We start from the raw sequence: 22,846 nt of genomic DNA on the forward strand, positions 1-22,846 counted from the left end.
TTGAAAATTAAGAGCTGTTATATTACATACTCTTTGAGCATGCCTTTTGACAGTTTACGATATAGGGGGAAATATCCCTTTCCTACTTCGCATAGCATTGTTTTTTTTTCTTTTTCAGTAATTTGTTAAGATAACCAAGGATTTATATGTAGCATATATTTAACTCCTCGAGATAACTACATGTACTCTAGTTTCATAAGATTAAACAATAAGCATCGTCACGAACTACAGTTATTGTCGACAGTAGAAATGGAAATTTTCGAAATAACATTTAGGTGACCGTGCTGACAGGAAATACTGTATATTTATATATGATTACATATATCTGAAATGGTTACAAAATTAACCCAATATACATATTATTTTTCGTTGTTAATCAAGATATGGATCTTGTTTTATCCACATATTTTCAAATATCTGTAGAGGATTTTTATATGCTGACCTATTTCTTTAATAATACTCCATATAACTATCAGTAATATAACAGGTATCTACAAAATGCACTATTTAAATTTTAAAAGACGAGGCAATGTATTTAATTTAATACCATGTGTATGTATCTATATACAAATGTGGTTATTGATCTGATCGACAAGGAAGTAATTTATGCCAGATTATTAGTTAGATAAAATGGCAGGTAAGTTCCACAGAATTATACGTGTAAGCATCAGTCTTTAGGTTTTTTTTCTAGATTTAATAGCTTAAAACATTAACGAGACGAAAAATTTGGTGATACAAACATTTAACCTCTTACGGAAACTGAAAGAACACCTTTTCTAATTCAATCATCTGAGTTTTTTAAAACATTTATTGAATACACTAAAATAATTTGATTTCTATATGACATAACAATAATATATGGCATTTGATTCAAATGTCTGGTGTGAAAGGTAGGTACTCTTCAGAGTTTCAAGGGTCATACATTCAACTAGGATGGCCGGGGCTCATTTTCCCTTGCTGGCATCGTATTTTTTCCTGAACCGAATGTGTAAAGTATATATTATATTCGATGACAGGTTAAATGAGACCATATCCCTTTTGAATATCCTGAATTACTATAACTATATTATACGGTTGTGTCTTCAAATACTTAACAAAACAACGCTATTTTTCTTGAATTTCACACACTCATGTTTTAGAAGATGCTGTCTGGGAATGAACCCTCTAAGACCCGTCAGTGTTCCCAAGTTCATCTACCCTGGACTTGACTTTTTATGAGCAACTCGGCGGGCATTTGTATAGAAAAGCAGAGGACGCTTACCCTACCGGGGCACCTGATCCATGCTCCCAGTTTTTAGTGGAGTCCGAGTTGCTCATTTAATTTTGTTTATTTGTATGTATTATTTTGGTTATTTCACTGTTCTTTTTTAATGTGTGTGTCTGTTTCCCATGTATGGTCTTTGTCCCTGGATTACATTTTTTTTATTTTTTTTTTTATTTTTTATTTTTTTAATTGAACGTTGTTGTGTTATTCTAGATATCACCCGTTTTTGTCATACAGTTATATAATATTGATTATCCTTAACCGTTGCTTTAGAAGAAGTTATTGTGGTTAATTTCAGTTTTTGTAAACTTATTTGACTTTTAAAGTATGATTTTTTTTCTTCTCTGCTTGAGTATTTTGGTTTTATTAAAGTAGAATTTTTAAATTTCCTAGTACAATTGAGATACCTGTTGAAAAGGGTAGACATTGGAGGCAAATCAGAATACAATTTTCTTCTTTTCTTACTTGCGACCTTAGGTGAACTATGAAATAACATACCCTTCCTTCGCCGAATAAAACAATTACTATAAAATACTGGCATAATGACTTCACATCCTATCAACATCTATAGGGTTATACATCGCATTCTAATATGACGTCCTGAAAAAGTTTAAATTTGAGAACATGAGTAGCACGCGCTAAAATGAGCGTGGTTTGTGTGTGCGTAAACTACCCCATGACTTCTTTAATCGTGCAAGCAAATATGGGTATCATTCGGATGTGGATTAGCTATCAATACATTTTCATTCATTCCGGTAAATAAATCAATATTCAAGTAAAACATAATTAAAAGACCTCGATGACCTTTTTGAAAAAAAAACTTACAGTAAATAAAAAAAACACAAAATATGTATTATCACGTGCATGCCGCGAACACAATGATTCAGTATGTAGGAACACTAGCTGCATTAATTCTGTTACGTGCATGGAGTGTGTTCGTCGAATTGAAAGCCGAATTAAAAAAAAAACAATGATAAAACGGATTTACCGTGATTTATTTCTTGGTAAGAATTTTAATATCTACCCTAGTATATATACACATTATTATTATTATTATTATTATTATTATTATTATTATTATTATTGGCCAAACAAAATATGTACAAATAATTACATGTACTTATAAGATGTTACAGGCTACAACTTCTAAAAAGACACTTTACAATGTACTTGCAATTACTTATATTAAATCTGTACAGGTGATACATTGTACAAAATAATCAGCATTTGTAGGAAATTTTCATACCAACTTTCATTCGACTAATTTAAAGATATTTACAGTAAAATTTAGTGAAAAACATTTTTGTTTTACCTTACCTTATTTCTGTTTACTTCAGATGACGAAAATAGAAACATTCTATTAGATCTTTATGAGGATCTACTTGGGTTTCTAACGCAAAACACAGCATCTTGGAGAAATCCGAAGACTCAGCTACCCGAGAAAATTCCAGAATTCCCTTATGTACCTGACGATAAACTTAACGATCCATTCTTTAAGACTTTTCAAGAGCATCGACTATATCTTCAAGAAAATTTTAACGAATACCTGTAAGTTGATGTGCAAATAGGAAAATACATGTATAATATTCATTCTTTGTGTGTTTTATCATAGTCCTGCAGTGAAATAAACTTGAGTTTTTTGGCATTCAATAGCTTGGAATTAAGTACTTTATCAGTTAAAAATACGTGTTGTCAATACGTTTTGCTGGTCACGTTTTTGTAACCTTTGTTTCTGTAATAAGAAAGGACCTACCATTATTTATTTTTGTGTGAAATTCTTTACGTTTTACTTTTGAATAATGCTTTATCACCATGTATTTCCATTCTCGTATCTGCACTCCAATTGGAAAATCAGAAAGATCTTTTAAACACATAGAAGAATTAAGTATATTTCTAGATTTAACATTCATTGACAATGATTACATGAAACAATTAGTAAGTCTACTTCTGATAAGGTTGAACTTCTGAAGTTCTATTTTTGTTTGTTTCATGTATGTCCAATCATTTTTAATTACGTGTTATTACAGAAAAGCTCTTAAGAAAGCAGAGTCATGCAGTATGGTGCTAAAAAGTCTATGGAAGTTGAGGAAAAAACTACCGCCCTTTTCAAAACAGCTTCGGGATTCTGAATGCGCAGAGAAACATGAATACTCAAAACATTTGCAGGTTTTAAAGGCAATTGACGACTTCCTCTCAAAAGACACAGAGTAAGAAAGAGATTCCTAAAACGACAAATTTTAAGTATGAAAAGTCCTTCGTGTACCCCCCCCCCCTCCCACTTATCAACTTCATGGTGATTTTTAGATATTTTTATACCTCCAATTACCGAACCAATTTGTCGCCAAATAATTTTTTCGCATTCTTTTCAGTATAAGCCTATATTCATACCCCACTGGGTCAAAAAGCCAAGATTTTTATGACTCAATTGTTTGAGCGTCTAAGCCTTCCTGGGACAGTATGGTGTAAACAAACTAGACAAATATAGGTTTATCAGCTTTACAATGGTACCAATAAAGTTGCTGTAGGGGTACATTTTATTCATTTTACCCCAAAACCCTAAGCACCGCAACATTGTTGGTACCACTGTAAAGCTGAGGCATTTGAGCTACATGATGATACATGTACACACATATATATGTGTTTGTGTGTGTGTCAGTTAACTCCTCTTTGTAGAAGAAGTTCGAAGAATCAAAGACGTAAAAAATTGATTTTTGCCTCAACGAGGTATAAAAAGTAGCCAAAAAATACAAAAAATGCTTCAGTTTATTTTTTGGCAGCAAAAAGATTCGTATTGAGATGTATAATGGTACTTTTGGTTTATGAGGGAGGGGACGCACGGGTGTTATCTCAGCCCACGTACTATGATACTTGTGACTAAAATATTGTTGGAGTTTTCAGTTTTTCATAATGTAAATATGTAACAACTGACTTCGATTTGTTGTGTATTTTCCAATAACAAATTGATAAGTTGAATTGGATATATCCTTTTGTAATGCAATCACATTTACCTCTATTTATGGACACAGTCAATACATGTATATTAACGTTTATTTCCTTTTTTACAAAGATTTGCAATTTACAAATGTTGAATGAGACGAACACAGGGACAAAACAGAAAGGTACCAGTCATATTTTCAGAATAGAAATTGAAATTTGCAGTTCATCAATCAATATAGTTATGGAAGATGGTGCACATTTTATTCGTTAACAAACGCGTGATGCAAAATGATTGCGATTCAAACTACGTATCATATGACAAAACGTTTGCAGTAGACATCTCAGTTACTAATACCTTATCAAATGGAAATGAAGTTAGCTCTAAGTTAGATTTTTTTTTACCATTTTGATTAACTTTTCTGCGGGGACTGTCGAAATCATTATTATATCTGTCTGTGTAATTTATTCCGTTGTATATGATTCAAGCCGTTCTTTGTTTTAATTTTGCCGTGTAACGTAGCTGGCGGAGCAGTGTTGGAACTGACATATATTGAAAGAAAATTTATCACTAAATAGAGAGAGGAAGATTTAAAGATATACCACCTGGTCAAAAATATGTAATACATGTATATCCCAAAATGATGTCGAGGAGGCATTTCTTACTTAAATGCTCTAAGATCAGTCACTTAAAACATTTCACGTTTAAAAATATTTTTTGATAAGTTCCCAAACTTAGCAAAATTGAATGGTGAAGAATTATTCATTTGGCTTATGTCCTCAGAAGACATTAATGTATACCAACAATTGAATTCGTGATCTAATTCAGATTATCAAATTACTTCATTTTTCATAATTATATAACATTATCATTATTTTTGCTAAATATATTAAATACACTAAATACTAACAGTATGTCCGTACTCTATGATATGTAGATGATTAATAAACTGCTCTGCATCTGGTTATGACTTTGGCTATGGTCACAGTTGTTTAACACAATTTTACCGTCTCTGTCAGCCATCTGGGTCATTGAGCACTGATTTCCACACATTACTGGTAGCATCAAGAGATTTTGAAGTGACTTGCATTATCACTTATGATAAATTGGGTGGGGGTAATTTCATTTGCAGACATATCATGCACAATTTTCAAGTGAACATAGCGAGTGGCTACGCAAGTAAATAAGATAAACACGCCCACTCTCAGATGTACAATGTACATGTATCACCTGCATTTTTCACATAGACGGTGCCTAAATAATCTAGTACAGTTGCACTGACAAAAGCTGATTGTGTTATACGAAATAAAGGAAACGGTGTAAACTGTGGCATTTTATAAGCCCCTCCTTCAAATCTTCTACATACATAACACTTGTGAAGAACACATAACATTGAACGGCCTCTGGGAATCCACATTTTTTGGCGAATCGAAGTAAGTGTTTGTGAGACACTACTATGTTTCAAATCCCTGTGAAAATTATAAACTATCAGAATTGTAATATCCTCCTGACTTGGAAGAGAATTTGGATTGCAAGCTCCATCAACTAGCTCGGCATTTTCTAACCCCCCCCCCCCATTGCATCGGAGATACCCATACTCGTCATACTTGCACTTATCGGTATCTCTCCTGATTGACATATCAAATCTCTTCTGTGATAACAAAGCATCATAAACTACTGAAACACGTTTGTGCAGAATATGAAGGATCCATTGCTTCTCAACATTTTCAATTTCATCACACGCCAAAAACTACAACATTGAATTCATTTTTCATTTTTTTTTTCGACAATGAATAGACTGACCCGAGCTGTAACACGAATCAAGTTTGAATATGATGAATATTTGGTATGGTCAATACCATAAGGGGGTTCACTTTTGAATTAGCATTTTTCATTTGTATGACTTATTTCTACCTTGTTTATATGTTTCAATTTTGATTGAAACTTTGAATTATCATCCTTACTGATTTCAAATTTCCAAATTCATGTATTTACAATTTTAACCATTCAGGTCCGTGTCACCATAATTTGTCTTCGCTTAGCTTTTCAACCCTTAGTTAACTGAGTACCTACATTCACTGGATTTTGCTTTGAAGACAAGTAGTGAAAATTCACATTCTTGTCCTCTTTAATTTCGGCAATTATATTTTTTGTAGAAACACTGACAGATCCTTTTTTGACACAATCCATTTGCGAAATCATTGTTCGAAATCCACCCTCTGATGTTATTTAAGCATAATTGAATATTTCTTCCAACTCACTGCTGATCGAAATAACTGTCTATCGAATTAGTACCAGTAATCACACTATCTACATAAATCTCACCCTTTATTTTTGTGGGAGAGATGTATCATATGTTTCTATGTGATGTTCAATAGTTACTCCTAGTAAGAATGAACTTCAAATAACACCAAATGGTACACGGTAAAATCTATACTCATGAATGTTACTCCTATTTACAGTTGGGTTTTCAGTATCTTAAACCATAAAAATTTAGTGACAATTCTCTCTCACTAATTTGCAATCCTATCTAAAGGAATGTCTTTCCAATATCAGACGTCAAAGCAAATACTGTAAAGTATAAAGTGTAGCAACATAAATGAACATCTCTCAGCAAAACTTGTCCTCTGTATAAATATTCGTTTAAACTGTGATTTTTCTTGTTAGATTTCACTGAAGCATCATATACTTTTCAGAGTTTCGTTGTTGATTTGAAGGCGTAACTACTGCATTGTGGGGAATGTAATTTTTATGCCTTGTATAACAGTGTTGTACTGTACTGGTTGAGTCTTTCATATCTGTTTCTCATTTTACTCAGACATGACTTTAGTCTTTCTAATGCAGACCTCTATTGAATGGGATTTCTGGACTATCATTCTTCCACTTGGTAAGTTTACACAGTATCTACCATTCATGAGTTTCATGAACAGGAATAACAGAATCCTCATTTGTGAACTGATAAGTATCTGAAGTCTCATTTCAAAAGCTTAAAACGAGCATTCCCGATACGTCTCCCTGCTCACACACTTGATCTGTACGACCTGTTACAATCCATCTTAGATTAGATGACAGTATATTTAATCCTGGTTGTAACTGTTTAAATGAAACATTGAATGTTTAGTTTTAGTATATATGTAGATACACAAAAGGTTTTATTACTAAATTTGAAAGATGAATATAACTCTTCGTCTTATACCATTGAATTATTCTACATTGTGCCGCACAGAATATTCTGATGGTCTTACATGTATTTCAGGATAGAAAATAGCTAAAACAATAAGTATTGTCAGTGTAACAGAGTAAATTTTATTTTTTCTCTAATTAATATAATTGTTAATCTGAGTAATACAATTATGTTTTTTTTTTCTCTTATAGCTCAAAGTTTTGAATACATGTATGCTTCATATATCACTCTTAATTATAAACATATATCTTTCTGGAATCTTTGACACCTAACCGTCAATATTTGTAAAAAGATCTTCGTGCGATGTGCATTGATCGAAGGGTAAATATGCCCGCACTTCTAACCATTCAATCAGAAGTTTGTACTGCCTTCATGTTCATTCTGTGCTTCGTTCAAATTATGATTCGAATTCAGTATTGAACTTACCCTTAACAAAGCATTTCAGACTAAGAAACCAAACCCTTTGCCATGTACAGATCAAGAAATTAGGCCTCGGAATTTCTTTTGAATTTTGAATTGTTTTATCTATTTACTATTTTAATTGTCTTTTCTCTTCCTGTGTAGCTTCCACGCATATTAAATTCAATCCCTGTACATGTCCTATGTATATAAAAAAAAACAACACTTTTTGGAATACACTGAAAACAGATATTTTTCGACTACTCAAGACAGCTTGCACCGAACGTTTAACATATAGGAGCAATGAATCCAACATTATCTTTTACCAGTTCGGATGTCAGACTAGCCAGACTTACACGTGGATAGACAATAATCTCCAACTTAAAACCAAACCACAGAATGATGAAAATCAGATGATCCATTTTGATAACATGGCTTCATATTAGTTGCTAAATTTTAAACTAAATTTTCATTGCGTTGTTGATGTTTTCTGCGAATTGTTATGTTGCATGTATTCTGCGAATGCTTAGATTGTTATATTAAATCCTTTCATACCTATGCTGAAACAAGAGTTATTGAATTCATTTGCTCTTTGTTTACACAGCAAAATTATAATCTAAACAATTATTTATTGTCCGTCATTTGGAATTGATATTCCTCTTTGTCGCACAAAAATAACCTTTATATCATTTTTCACCTGTAATGTTTTAGTGGAGTCCGATTGATTGATTGATTGATTGATTATTGGGGATTAACGCCCGAGCAGCAATATTTCAGTTGAAATGGATGATAAAATGAACATGGAATGATGATGATGATGACATGAAAAAAAGGATGGGACACAAGGATAATAGGGTCGACAAATTTTGATTGCCACTAGAAAAAGGGAAGGATGGGTGGGGTCGGGCAATTTAGCCTCCTGTGGCGGAGCGCAAAGGTTCCTACTATCGAATACCAGAGCAGGGTTCTTTAACATGCGAGAAACGTGGCATCATTCTCAACACGGTGCACCACTATGGTTTGCGGTCAGGTTTTCCGTATTATAGCCTGACAACCCCAGCATGTAACACGCCAGGGGTACCCCATTCCACGAACTGGTGCACACAACACAGTTGCTCTGTAGGTAACTATTTAGTCGCCTTTTACGACAAGCTTATCGCTGCTGCAGGCCTATTCTTTTGACATCCGAACCTACACGGGGAAGTGGAGTCCGAGATGCTCATTTATATTTGTTATTTATAAGTATTCATTTGGTTATTTCATGGTCTTCGTCGTGTGTGTCTGTTTTCCATGTCTGGTCTTTGTCCCTGAATTACATTCTTTTGATTTCCGATCGTCTCTGTTCCATTGATTACTTTTTAAAATGTAGGACAATCAGGGTGACAAGCAGCATGGAGTCGAATTCCTTCGGTTTTGTGGAATATTATATATGGACTTAAATCATCAAAAACTGTCAAGAAATGGATTACGGTCTCCTTAATCTCTACTAACATCATCCTTACATAGATATATTATAGAAAGATTAAGTTCATTTATTACAATTTGCAGTAAGAATCATCATGCATAATATAAAACACCAACGTTTTGTAACGCTTATTAACACTATTTAGAACTAACGAAGGCCGTTCATTAGAAAACAAATCACTATTATTTTTCTTACATGCAAATGTAGAGAAAAGGGGGAAAAAAGTACCAAATCCAGTGAAAACAGAGTGGCTCGAATTGGTATCCAGGACGATCAGAGTGAAGGGGCTGCCCAAACAGCTTCTGTGGAAGAAAGGTTGTTGATGTATTAAAATTATAAGCTAGTTTTTTTTTATGAGCCTCTTGCTTTTTTTAATTCCGAGTTTGTTGTTTGTTTGTCTTTGTCTAAAAGCAGCACTCATTACGACATGATTTGGTCATAGCCGATCATCTTTGATATAAAACAAATTTTAGTTTTCCTTTCTTTTCGCTGGCAGATCATGGTACATTGTCAAACTAAAAGAACGAATTCTGTTACGAGATCTCAAGAAGATCAATTAGTCATTACAAGCCAGAACAATACCACTGACCATTTACGTTGAAGTATATTCTTTGCTGGAATTAAATACCGGTATGAAAACAACATTTCGTTCCATTTTGGTGTGTTGCATGTCATTGTCCCAAATACAGTCTTCATTGTTGTGTTATTACTGTTGTTGTTATTTTGACGTGGATCTTGTTGCAATGAAAAAGAAAACACACCACAAAACGTAAGCTACATTTCATATTAATTTATTACTTAATGACTTGTTTTGTTTCAGGTTCTTTAAACAATCCTAATTTCGGGTATTTGATACATCGCATCTACCCAAAAGAACTTGAGATAAAGGATACTACAGACACTGTGAAGTCAGCCTCATATCTTGACCTACACTTAGAAAATCGATGGTAAAGGAAAACTATTGACCAAACTTTACGACAAACATGATGACTTTTCATTCAGAATAATAACTTTCTTTTCATCTGTGGCAACATCCCTTCGGCTCCTGCGTATTGAGTGTTCATATCACAACTCATACGTTATGCCAGAGCTTGCCGAAACTACGCAGACTTTTTGTATCGCGCTTAGAAGTTTTATGGTCGTCATCATGAACTCGTGGATCGTTATGGTGTATCCATCAGCACCATGAAAACTGATGTATTCAACGGGTCATAGTTTTCCTTTCCTCGTTTGTCTACCCCGGACTTGACTTTTTATGAGCAACTCGGCGCGTGTTTCTAGAAAAGCAGAGGACGCTTACCCTACCGGTGCACCTGGTCCATGCTCCCAGTTTTTAGTGGAGTCCGAGTTGCTCATTTACTTTTGTTACTTTGTATGTATGATTTTAGTTACTTTATGTTCTTTGTTGTGAATGTCTGTTTTCCATATCTGGTCTTCGTCCCTGGATTACATTATATTATAACGAAATCAATTCGACACATCACACATATTTTAATTCGATGACATTTATCTCAATCATTTTACAAATTTTGTCGATATATATTCTACAATTTATATATTGTCAGAAGTTATACAGATCTATTTTCGATCCAAATAATGAAGTTCATTTCTTTACTTCTGAAAGTATGCATAATAACATGTTACTATGCCTACATGATGAACAAAATTATCCTTCCAGGAGTATTCTTCGTATTATCTTGTAAGCCTGAAATTTGTTTTTTATGCATTTTTGTCGATCCGCTCTATTAGTAGAAACGCTTTCCCCTTACAGATTATGTTTCGATATTTTTGTTGAATCCCACATGTTTGTTTATTCGTTGTTTTGTTTCTTTACATGTTCACAATATTTACTTAACATGTTTTCAGTGACGAATATCCATGTCAGCATAAAGTCTTATATGTGGTTTCCTTGGTTTGCCTTGACAATGATGATGTCGTGTCTGTTAAACAAGTTGCAACATGCACTACATAATTACTAACAAGCGTCAGACTTGCAGTCGACATTTTGATACTTTCTTAAATGTTTTGGAAAATTACATATTAACAAGCCGAATCCAAATTTTACGCCTTAAACTCAGTGTACATTTTTATAATCTGGTCAAGAATTTCTTCAGGGTCAATGAATATGTCATCTTCAATAAAATCCTTTTCAAAGCGGACACATCTGACGGGGTTTAAAATAAACACGACCACGAACGTCTGAGTGTCCCTTCTGACTTGTATAAATTCTTCTGTATATGTTTAAAACCTGTGTTTCTTATTACGCCTCTTATAAAAATATTTCATTGGCACATATGAGACATAGAATATTCGTTTTCAAATATTTCTTTCACCCCAAATGTAGAGAAGAGGAAAAAAATCCACAAACTCCATTGCAAGCAAAGGGAATAAAGTGGATGGCCAGGATGGTCAGAACCATGAGAAGACAAAATAGATTAAATACCTTTAGATGAAAGGTTTTAGTATCACCTATAATTTAGTCTTTTTTTTATTTTGAATCCCACTACTTTTGTATGCAGGCTGTTTGCATCTTTGATATATTAAAATCAATTTGAGGTTTATTTTTTATATTAGTTTTTCACTGAGAAATAATGGGACATTTTGTATTTCTGATTCTACTGGAGAAAATCCTGACTGTAACATGTTTTTACGTAACTGGATATTAATTATATATATTGAGCTGTGTTTATTCTACTAATACACAATTACGTATCATTTGACTCAGATGATACAAATAAATGATCCTTAGCCTTTCAGACAACACGTGCTTGTGCCCACACTTGTATCTAGATGTTTTGTTTAACAAATTGACGCTCAGATCACTGAGAGTCAATGTACTTTTCTAGAGACTTATAACGATTAATTCATATTATATCATCTTCATTAAAGACCTTTAGAAAAAGTAAAGGACACAGAGAAAGAAGAGGATGTTGAAAAACTGAAATCCAAGTAAGCATTATTTCCATAGACTTCTAGTATGAAATAAAAAAAAAAACGTATAATTAAAATCCAGTCATATCAGGGTTTTTGTTAATGTAATTTGTGTGTATCACATACGTTAACCAAAAGTTGAGAATACTGACAGATTTACAAATGAAAGGACATAGAATCAGAAAAGGAGTCATTTAGAACTGTCGAACAGACCGGATAGACTACCTTTTACTGATTCAACTGGTGAACAAGATTGAATTCATCACTTCTGAAGTATTAAGGTCGTCATCATGCACTTGTGGATCGTGACGGTATTTCCATCTGCACCATGAAAACCGACTTGTTTAACGTGTCATAGTTTTTCTTTCCTCTTTGGGCTACCATTGACTTGAAGTCTTATGAGCAACACTGCGAGGTTTTTCTTGAAAAGCAGAGGCCGGTTAACCTACCGGTGCACCTGGTCCATGCACCCAGGTTTTAGTGGAGTCCGAGTTGCTCATTCACTTTTGTTACGTTTTATTTTAAAACAAGGTATTATTTTAGTTATTTTATGTTCTTTGATATGCGTGTCCCTTTTCCCTGTCATGTATTTATCCTTTGACTTTGAATATCTTCTATAGATTTACGCTCCAATATTGGTTTCCTTGATTGCTCTTTTACTTTATAGAACACAGTAAGCAAAGTTGTTCTATATAATTAATCTACTTATGCCTCATTAGTTTATACTAAATTTCATAATTTTTTATTCTTTTTTTTTTTGGTGGGGTTTGCTTATAAATGGCATTTAAATGATATTTCTGTGGTCTTATTAATAAAAAAAAAAATTACAAATGCAGGGAAATGCAGAAAACTTTGGAAGAAATGACAGCAGAATTGATGTCACTTAAACAACGTGAAAACCAATACCAAGTTACAATCAAACGGTACTATAATATATACCTGTTTTAGCAAAAATGCATTCAAGACAACACACACATTTCAAATAGTAATTCTTAAAGATTCCAAACTAAAAAAAAACTCAAATTACCTCTATGGCATTCACGATCACAAACCAATTCAAATATATCTATGATGACATGCAGATCAAAAAGTTACCATGGAAAGATTGACCACGTAACAGTACGTAGTACCTGGTATGGATTATCCATACTTTTAAATAAAATGTTCCAAATCATATCTTAAAAATACTGAAGATGTTGTGAAATTGCTGGATTTTTTTATCGACAGCATATTTGACCGTAGTGATGGACGCGTTTTTTAACAGACGGTCGGCATTTAAATGGGAATAAATTGTGCAATAATTGTAGTATGAAATAAAACCTAGGTACAAATACAAGGTGTTGACTACACTGTACATTTTGTACCTTCAAACTTGGGCCACGCTCGTAATTATTTAGATCATGCTCATTATTATCAATGACACCGGAGATTACGAAAGCCGTGGTTGTTTAGTATAACATCGATTAGGCAAAGCAAAATAGTGATAAATTATAATTAATCAAATTCTACCTATATGAAACAACATTAAAACGGGTTTTGATAAAAGGATGAGAACAGTATTATGATGTTTTCGGGAAATACAGCCTGTATGTGTATAAGTTGAGGGACGGGACCCAATACGACGCTTCTCATATGACTATCACAAGGACGTGGATCAAGTGAATTACAATACACCAGACTGCACAACGATACTTCACATTATTTCAGCCATTCTTTTCACTCATACACAGATATATATATATATATATATATATATGAATATACTATTCTTTCAAGCGACGACAACACGGGTAAACAACGTTAATAGCTATAACGTCATCACGGAGACGTACTGTGTTTGTCCTGTTCATCCGTCTGTAACACTTTTGCAAGCTCAACTCCTTCTAAACTGAATTTCATGAAACTGTCGTTAGTAAGGACATGATGTATAGTTGTGCATATTACCAGAAATGTTTCAAGTTATACACCTTTGAACTTGGAACCGTGGGATGAGGATATATACTTTTTTTGCCTTGTCAGTAACTTTTACAACAGTTCGGATATATTTTAGTTTCAATATGGTTTCAACAGTTTTCAACTGTTAAAGCATATAATACACTTGTTTCATAATTTGATCATTGACTTTCATTTCTTTTAAAGGTACGAAGAACAGGCAGAACAACTTAAGCCCAAAAAGAAACCAAAAAGCTCTTCCTTAGAAAAAGAAGCAAATGAACGTAAATTTCGTGAATGTCAATCTGAGTATGTGCCCTTTACAATTTTTATAAATAAAAAAAGACATAAAACACATGACTGATGCAGCTACGCAAGCAAAACTATTTTTTGAACTCATTTCTGAATCTGAACATGTAAAATTTTAATTTGATATGACGAATCCTATTTTGCGATAAATAAGTTAAATGATTTTTTTTTCGCTCAGCCCATGGCTAGTTTCACAAATTTTATTCCTAAGTATGCAATGATTTCCTGCTGTGAAGATATGTATAAATCTAAATCAATGGAAGTTTTTTCTAACTTCATAATATATTTTATATTGTTAATTTATGTTACCTTCAGGTTTTAAGGTTTACAAATGAAAGGACATAGAATCAGAAAAGGAGTCATTTAGAACTGTCGAACAGACCGGATAGACTACCTTTTACTGATTCAACTTGTGAACAAGATTGAAGTCATCACTTCTGAAGTATTAAGGTCGTCATCATGCACTTGTGGATCGTGACGGTATTTCCATCTGCACCATGAAAACCGACTTGTTTAACGTGTCATAGTTTTTCTTTCCTCTTTGGGCTACCATTGACTTGAATTTTTATGAGCAACACTGCGAGGTTTTTCTTGAAAAGCAGAGGCCGGTTAACCTACCGGTGCACCTGGTCCATGCACCCAGGTTTTAGTGGAGTCCGAGTTGCTCATTCACTTTTGTTACGTTTTATTTTAAAACAAGGTATTATTTTAGTTATTTTATGTTCTTTGATATGCGTGTCCCTTTTCCCTGTCATGTATTTATCCTTTGACTTTGAATATCTTCTATAGATTTACGCTCCAATATTGGTTTCCTTGATTGCTCTTTTACTTTATAGAACACAGTAAGCAAAGTTGTTCTATATAATTAATGTGCTCGATTATTAATTTAAATTGTTCCTTTACAGACTTGATGAATACAAGAACAAATGCAAGAAAGCGGATACAAATATTAAAAAACTTGAACAAATGTAAGTATTCATTACAAAATGACACGAAGAAATGCGTAACTTGATAAAGTTTGGATGAATCTTTATAAAATACAGACACTTCCGATGGTAAATGTGATTCTTTTCCTGGTACATATTAATGAAGAAAACACCCAATCATTTTTTTTGGTCTACATATGCTATATTCTTCTTGTACCGAAAGTCCTTTCGGTAATCAGATTTGAATTTTGTATGCGTACTCGCCTAAATCAATCAAATCACGAACAATAGCTCTTGCATAGTTCCTATTCAATACATAATCTAAATAACTTTCATCTCATAAGTGCAACTCACAACTCATTCGTTATGCCAGAGTTTGCCGAAACTACGCAGACGGTTTGTATCACTCTAGATTTCTAACAAATAGGCTTCTGGAACAGGGTTATGTTGCTATAAGATTGAAGTCATTACTACAGAAGTTTTATGGTCGTCCTCATGAATTCGTGGATTGTTACGGTGTATCCATCAGCGCCTTGAAAACTGATTTCTTCAACGTGTCATAGTTTTCTTTTCCTCTTTCGTCTACCCTAGACTTGACGTTTTATGAGCAACTCGGCAGATGAAAGACAGAGGATGCTTACCCTATCGGTGCACCTGGTCCATGCTCCCAGTTTTTAGTTACTTTGTATGTTTGAGTTTAGTTACTTTATGTTCTTTGTTGTGTATGTCTGTTTTCCATGTTTGGTCTTTGTCTCTGGATTACATTCTTTTGATTATGTGATTACAGCTATAACCTTTGTTCCCTTGATTACCCCCTCTGCGACAACCGAATGAAAAATTAAGATTGATAATGAGAGAGGTCTATTATTAATTCTTAATAAGAAATTCAAATAACATTTTTGACAACGTAATCAAGGGGACCTGGATCCGAGTGGTAATAAAATGAGTGTATTTCAGGAAGAAGGACTAAACTGGAAAAAGGAAAACGCACAAATAATATAACAAAAAAAAACAAAAAAAATGACACACCCAAATAAATAGAAGTAAATGAGCAATCTGGATGAACTGTAACAAAGACTGGAGCGTACACTGGTAGGGCATATATTTCTGTTTTTTCTACAAACACCCAACAAGTTGCTAATGAAGTTTCACGTCGTGTTTAAACGGGAGAGGAAAGGCAAACTATGAAACTGTGAAAATCGGATCTCATGGTGTATATAATTCCATCTGGAATCTTACATACATATTTATTATTTTTTTCCATCATATTTTGTCGAAGATAATCAACATTTTATCCTGAAAAATTTTATACCCAGAAACCTTATAGAAATTTGAAAATTATTAAAAACATTTAACATGATATATCCAAATCATTGCTTTTGTAATTAATTTTGCAGGCTGAAAACTACTAAGGAAGAGCTCGAAAAAGCTAAGCTGAAAAATAAAAACCCTTTGAAAGAGTAAGACAATTATCAGATTTCCATTTTAATAAACAAGAATGAAATTTTGTAAACCTGTGTTGTTTTACATATCATTTAATACATAGTTAAGGAACAGTCATTTGAAACATAGAAATATGACAAAAGTGCAGTTAAGTATATTTTTTATAAATGGGAACTGTAACCAAACTGTACACAAAGTACTATATGACGTGTATCTTTTCAATCTTCAAATTCAATTTCGTGATTATTTAGACAGCAAAAGCGTCCACAGACAGCACCTGTACGTAGTATTAGAGACATGCAGGACGAAATGGAAAAACTGTTGGCAGAAAAGACGTATTACATGAACCAGAGTAAGGCTTTACGAGGCGAAAAAGATTCTCTAATGCAAAGGTATTTACAAATGAAGAAACGTGTTGTACGATATCCTGCTGTTGCATTGAATTACGATTAAAACGAGATACGGAGACATGTCTGAGACAAATTTCCTATAATAGCTATGATAGTTAAACTTTTTTTGGGGGGGTGGGGGTTAATATTGCAAGAAAAAGAGTTCAGTGATCCTCAATTTTCGTTCTGAAAAATGACAAAATGTCAGTTAAGTGGTCTTTATATCAATTTTATCTACCAGTGTTTCAGTAGTTTTCGAGATATTAAATATTCCCTACAGTATCCATATAAAATGTAGTAAAATATTCACTTAAGTAAGGCTCCATTGTCTCAAAATCAGGTTTGGTGATCTGTGATTTACATTAAAAGTCTAACGTATGTTAGTTCAGGTCATCTTTGAAAAAAAGTTTGGAAAAGTTTTCTACTGGAAATATTAGGCATGATCTGCCTTAATTGTATTAGATGTATACATATGTACATATTAAATGAAATGAAAACCACATGAATGTGTAAAATCATCTGCAAAAACCATAAATATACCTTGATTTAAGCAAAACAAAATATGTAAATATTTTATTTAAAGGCTAAGCAAAATCGCTGGAACAAAGATGAAAGACAATAATCCTACCATAGCCGACCTGAGTGATCCTAATCGCCCAGAGCGTCTATCAGAGCAGTTTAGAGAGATTTATGACAATTCATGGACAGATTTGTTAGACAAATTGAATGAAGTAACGGGAGAATCAGATGAAGTTTGTGTAAAACAAATACTCGAAACATTAAAAGTAGGTCTTTCGTTTTGGTTAATTTACTATTTTAATTTGCAGAACCGTCAAAATCATTTGTGAATTTTGAATGGTCGGTGTTTTACCAAAATGAGAGTTGATGCTTAAATGTTGAAATGTATCTATTCATAAGTTGAAGCAAACATGGCTTAGCTGCGTTACAAATAAAATCAAGACATGTTTGTTACATGGATACCGGTGAGATTCCATCAGAACTGGAATTTAATGACACAACAGAAACAGATTCCATCCGCCTTATTTATAGACAAACTGCTGGAATTAAACACTAGAGGATATCTAAATATTAAAATTTATGATAGAGAATGAACTTTGATTTTTTAATTATTAACATTCTTCCTGTGAACAATATACTAGCGTTTTACCAAATACACAAGAAGCTGCAACTTATCTGTTCTCTTAAAAAGTTCTGCTGCTGATATCAAAATCTTATTGCAGGTTATCAGGTAATTACAAATGCGTTTTTTATTTCACCAGTCGTCTAGACTAACGCTGAGTTAACTAATCTTTTACACTATTTGACACAAACTTTCACCGAAACCATGATAGGTCATATGGAAAGGGAGGTTTGGCTAGCGAAATAAATCTGTTTGAACCTACTGTTTAATTTTGAAATTCCTGCACTTGTTCAGGAATTTAGTAAGTAATTTCAATTTTCCGGTTTATTCTTGATTTTGCCAGTTTGTATCATTTACAATCTACATTCCTGAATTATGATTCTAAGTTCGGTAATTTAGTTACAATTTTTTTATCCACTAATTGACATAAAGCACACTAGTAATAGGATTGCCGATATTGCAAGAAAAATGAAGACCTATTATAATAGAATTATTGTAATATGGAGTGAATATAATAGAATCATATTATGACTTTTCTAAGGAAATTTATACAGTGTGTGTGGAGCAAATTCGTCAACGGAAGAAAGGCATGTTAAAATATATGGGATACAAAGAGGGCGAATTCACAAATCTGGTATAATTATACATTTTATAGTAATAACTTCATTATCAGTCAAAGCAATCGAAAACAATATTATCGACAGGAGTTTGCAAATGAATATCCTGATGGAAATCATTCATTTTGATACCTGACCGAGTAACCCTCCAAACGATACACGAACTTAATAAAAATATGTTGTTGTATATGCCAATCTACTACGCAATAAAGTACGAAACTAAAACGGGAAATGGTAGCCATAAGAAGCCCGATTTAGAGGTACCAGACATTCAAATGACGATATTTTCTGTATATCTTTTTTATTCTTCCTTTTTTTTATCTATAACAAAATAATCGATGCTGCAATGTTTTACATGTCATCTCTCTCTAACTATAATATCAATTCAAATCCAATCAATTCAATACTTTAATATCTCTTTTAGGATATGTTGTTATGCACTTCTTTCTTTGTTAAATTTTCAACTCGTATGTATGCAGTGGATAATAAAATATTTTAAAAAATGAATTTATAACAAAAATATTTTCCAAAGATTAATCAAACTCAAAAGGACTATACTTCGATGTCTGTGTAATTAAAGTGTATTTCTGTCGTTACGAACTGTGATGATTCATGACATCTAGGCTGTCTCGTAATGAATATATCGTATTGTGTAGAGTTTTGAATGCGTGCGACCCTAACTCAAAAAATACTTCAACGTTAGCACTATACGCACATTTTAACTCTTAAATTTTCGCGTAAGTAACATAATTACACAAAGGTCGTAAAGTTACAACATTTTTTACGAAAATCATGTACCGAATGAGTTTTCTATGTACATATACTTTAAAATGCTGTCTTCGGGTTCAATTTTCACCAGCTGTTAAGCAATTGTAAACACAACAGTTTAATTTGCACGAACTTCGGTTTTGTCATATAACTTATGATAATTTCCATAGTTTTAAATGTGTGATAAAGGTATGTTTAAAGAACTTACATTGTTTTATTTTGCAGTATTCGGGTGGAAAACAAGGTCATGATCCGGGTGTTAAAATTGTTAAAGATTTGATTAAACAATCGGTCGACAGAATAATGGAATCTATTGCAGAGGTAACGTAGTGTTCATGGGACTTCATAACTACAATAAGATAAGAAAAATAAAAACTAACCATTATTATACTTAGAATTTTGTTCTTTAGAAAGTTACTGAAAATCTACCAAAACAACTAATAATTATAAAAGACTAAGGTCATGACGAGAATCACATATTGATTCAATTACGACGTTGTATTAAACAGGGAAGTCTCATGATTAAATTTTGGGCAAAAATCTGGCTTATATTAAACCATTATATTATCTAAATTTAATCTTCTAACATATTTGTAAATTTGATGTCCAATTTTTTTATATAGTCCGGTTCTTATAAAGCGTGTGTAAAATTAGTTAAACAAATTTAATTTTAGCATAAAAAGTCCTGACTTATTATTTTGTGTTGACTTGTACTATGACAATTTATTAGTATGAATAAGTAATCAAGGGAACCACTGTTCTAGCGGAAATCAAAAAATGTTATCCAGGGACAAAAGCAGGCATGGACAACAGACACACCAAGAAAATATAATTACTAAAATAATACATTTAAAGTCGTAGAAGTTTGAGCAACCCGGGCTCCACTAAAAACTATAAGCATTAACCAAATGCACCGGTAGGGTAAGGTTCCTCTGCTTTCCTAGAAACACCCACCGAGTTGCTTATAGAAGCCAAGTCCAGAGTAGATAAAAGAAGGAAAGGAAACGCATTGAGCATATCAGTTTTCATGTTGCAGATGGATACACCGTAAGAAAATATCTGTGGAGTTTATTGTGGAAAATTAACTACTGGAAACAACAATTTATTCAATTTCTTATCATGGTCATAGTTAAATGTCTTGAGGTCATACTGATTTAAGCTTGATGCGACGATATGACATGTTTACTTTGTTGATTTTTTGTTTTATTCTACATAAGCGACATTTTTGAATTCCTTTCAAACTTTATTATTATATGAAAAAAGCGATTATTCGTGCAAAAAAATATATATCATTAATTGTAGACCACAGTATCATTTGGTTTTGTCTCGCGTTTTAATTTTAACTTTTTAAATTGTCGCCTTAATGCATTTTATTTTATTTTCATGTCTAACTTAAAGCATGTTGAGGAAAACGAAAATGTCAAGAATATTCTTAAAAATGGAGGGAAAAGTGCCAAAACTTTTGTATCAAAATGCACCGGAATTTGCATTTACATGTGCGTTCAAGACCCACCCGTTGTCTTAGATTTTTCATTCACTAGTGGTAAACCTTTCGACGTAGATCGTCTCAATCCATTTACGAAAAGTGGAGATGTCATTGATTATGTTGTATGGCCTGCAATGTTTCTTTATCAAAACGGGACAATGATGAGTAAGGGAATAGCACAAGGTATGACGAAATCTAGCAGGGAAAAAGAAGGACTAGAATCTGAGAAAGTAACATCATCTTCAAAAAAGGGAAATTCACTTACTTCTCAAACTGACGAAAAGGATGCCATGAAGATGCCAAATATAGAAAATGATGAAAATGGCTCAGATGACGATAATGATGTTGTTACTGGCAGCAAAAAAGAAAACAAATCAGTCCACGAAGTGGTAGGTGACAATGTCAAACAGCAACCTAAAGATAGCAAACATTCAAAGAAAGAAAGGAAGACAGGAACAGAAGAATCTAAACCAGAGAAGTCACAAGGAAACGACGGTAAGAATAAACAAGACAAAATTGAAGACAATTCAAGACAAAACGAAACGGGAACAGATGACGGATCCGAACAAAATGAAGCAAGTGAATACAAAAACGAAGATGATGCTTATACAAATTTGTAGTCGTCATATACACTTAACCATTAGAGACTATTAGAGGCTATGTGACGTGATTTTGAAAACATTTTTGTGTTTCTGAGAAGCCTTTTTTAGTTTTGTAGTTTCTGTACAGATCTGTGTGGGTTTTGTGCTACTAAACAATCCATGTTGTAATTTTAATCTCGAACGTTTACTGTTCAATGATTTTATATCAAATGAACATTGGTTCTTTAAGAAAAAAAAATAATAATTTAAATATAGAGATTGAATTGTTAGTTTATTGAGTGTTTGATTAAATGATTTTAATGATAAAATAAGGAATGGAATGTGTTATTTTTGACAAAGTTCGGAAAATGAGCTTTTTATGTTTTGTTTTTTTCCAAAAAATGTTACACAAAGAAACTCCATGCATTCAGAAAATGATACATTGTGGGTATATAAACCAGCAAGACAATTAGCCTCTTCTTCGTTTGAAATACAAAACGACATCGAAATCTGAAATATTGTGAACAGTCATATTATCAAATTTTATTTATATATCAAAACAACTAAAATAAAGTTCTGTTGATTATTACAATGATGTGTTTTATTTAAATTATTTCTATCCATTTTATTAAAGGAAGCGTTACACAAAAATATATTACTTAATTTTTGGTACATTTAAATTCACTACACCTAATATATAAAATTAAAACGCCCCTTGATAGTGCATAAACTGAATTTTAAGGCATGTGCATACATGTACATGAATGTTGTCACAATATTTATGTTTTATAATTTTGTTTGTTATTTTTACTGTGTGTCAGGCTTATGGTTGTAATGAAATATCCTCTGGATGGATTTTATAATACGAGTTCCTGATTCCTTCTAAAAATTACAACGTATAAAACTGTTGTTAAGAACGTTCGTACACTATGGAACGTCTCTCAAAAAGACTCCATCTTTAGTATCCGTATGAATAGGACACAATGGTACAATAGAGAATATTTGTTCAAAGGAAACACCATTGTCCGTGGCAGGAGCAGATCAGGAATTCTAGAAAAAGAGAGGGATCTGATCAA

At 32.9% G+C, this 22,846-nt stretch overlaps 1 protein-coding gene across 5 annotated transcripts; it reads left to right on the plus strand.

Annotated features, from left to right (window-relative positions):
* Positions 1-514: 514 nt before the first annotated feature.
* LOC148608564 (uncharacterized) lies at positions 515-22,362 on the plus strand. 5 transcript variants are annotated; one of them, XM_088545706.1, is made up of 14 exons: positions 515-637; positions 2,602-2,812; positions 3,292-3,471; positions 9,455-9,562; positions 12,137-12,196; positions 13,015-13,101; positions 14,318-14,419; positions 15,325-15,387; positions 16,743-16,805; positions 17,040-17,180; positions 17,761-17,962; positions 18,860-18,952; positions 19,929-20,024; positions 21,102-22,362. In XM_088545706.1, exons 1-14 carry the CDS (start codon positions 631-633, stop codon positions 21,807-21,809), a joined length of 2,121 nt encoding a protein of 706 aa, XP_088401832.1. In that variant the 5' UTR covers positions 515-630; the 3' UTR covers positions 21,810-22,362. The 5 variants fall into 5 exon arrangements, with proteins under 5 accessions (XP_088401832.1, XP_088401833.1, XP_088401831.1 ...); XM_088545705.1 differs by lacking the exon at positions 515-637 and adding an exon at positions 1,167-1,333; XM_088545707.1 differs by lacking the exons at positions 515-637; positions 13,015-13,101 and adding an exon at positions 1,166-1,333.
* Positions 22,363-22,846: the final 484 nt, after the last annotated feature.

The sequence above is a fragment of the Perna viridis genome, chromosome 9 (assembly GCF_037379345.1).
Source record: "Perna viridis isolate PV_CMFRI_1.1 ecotype Kerala chromosome 9, ASM3737934v1, whole genome shotgun sequence".
In the NCBI taxonomy this organism is placed as follows: Eukaryota; Metazoa; Mollusca; class Bivalvia; order Mytilida; family Mytilidae; genus Perna; species Perna viridis.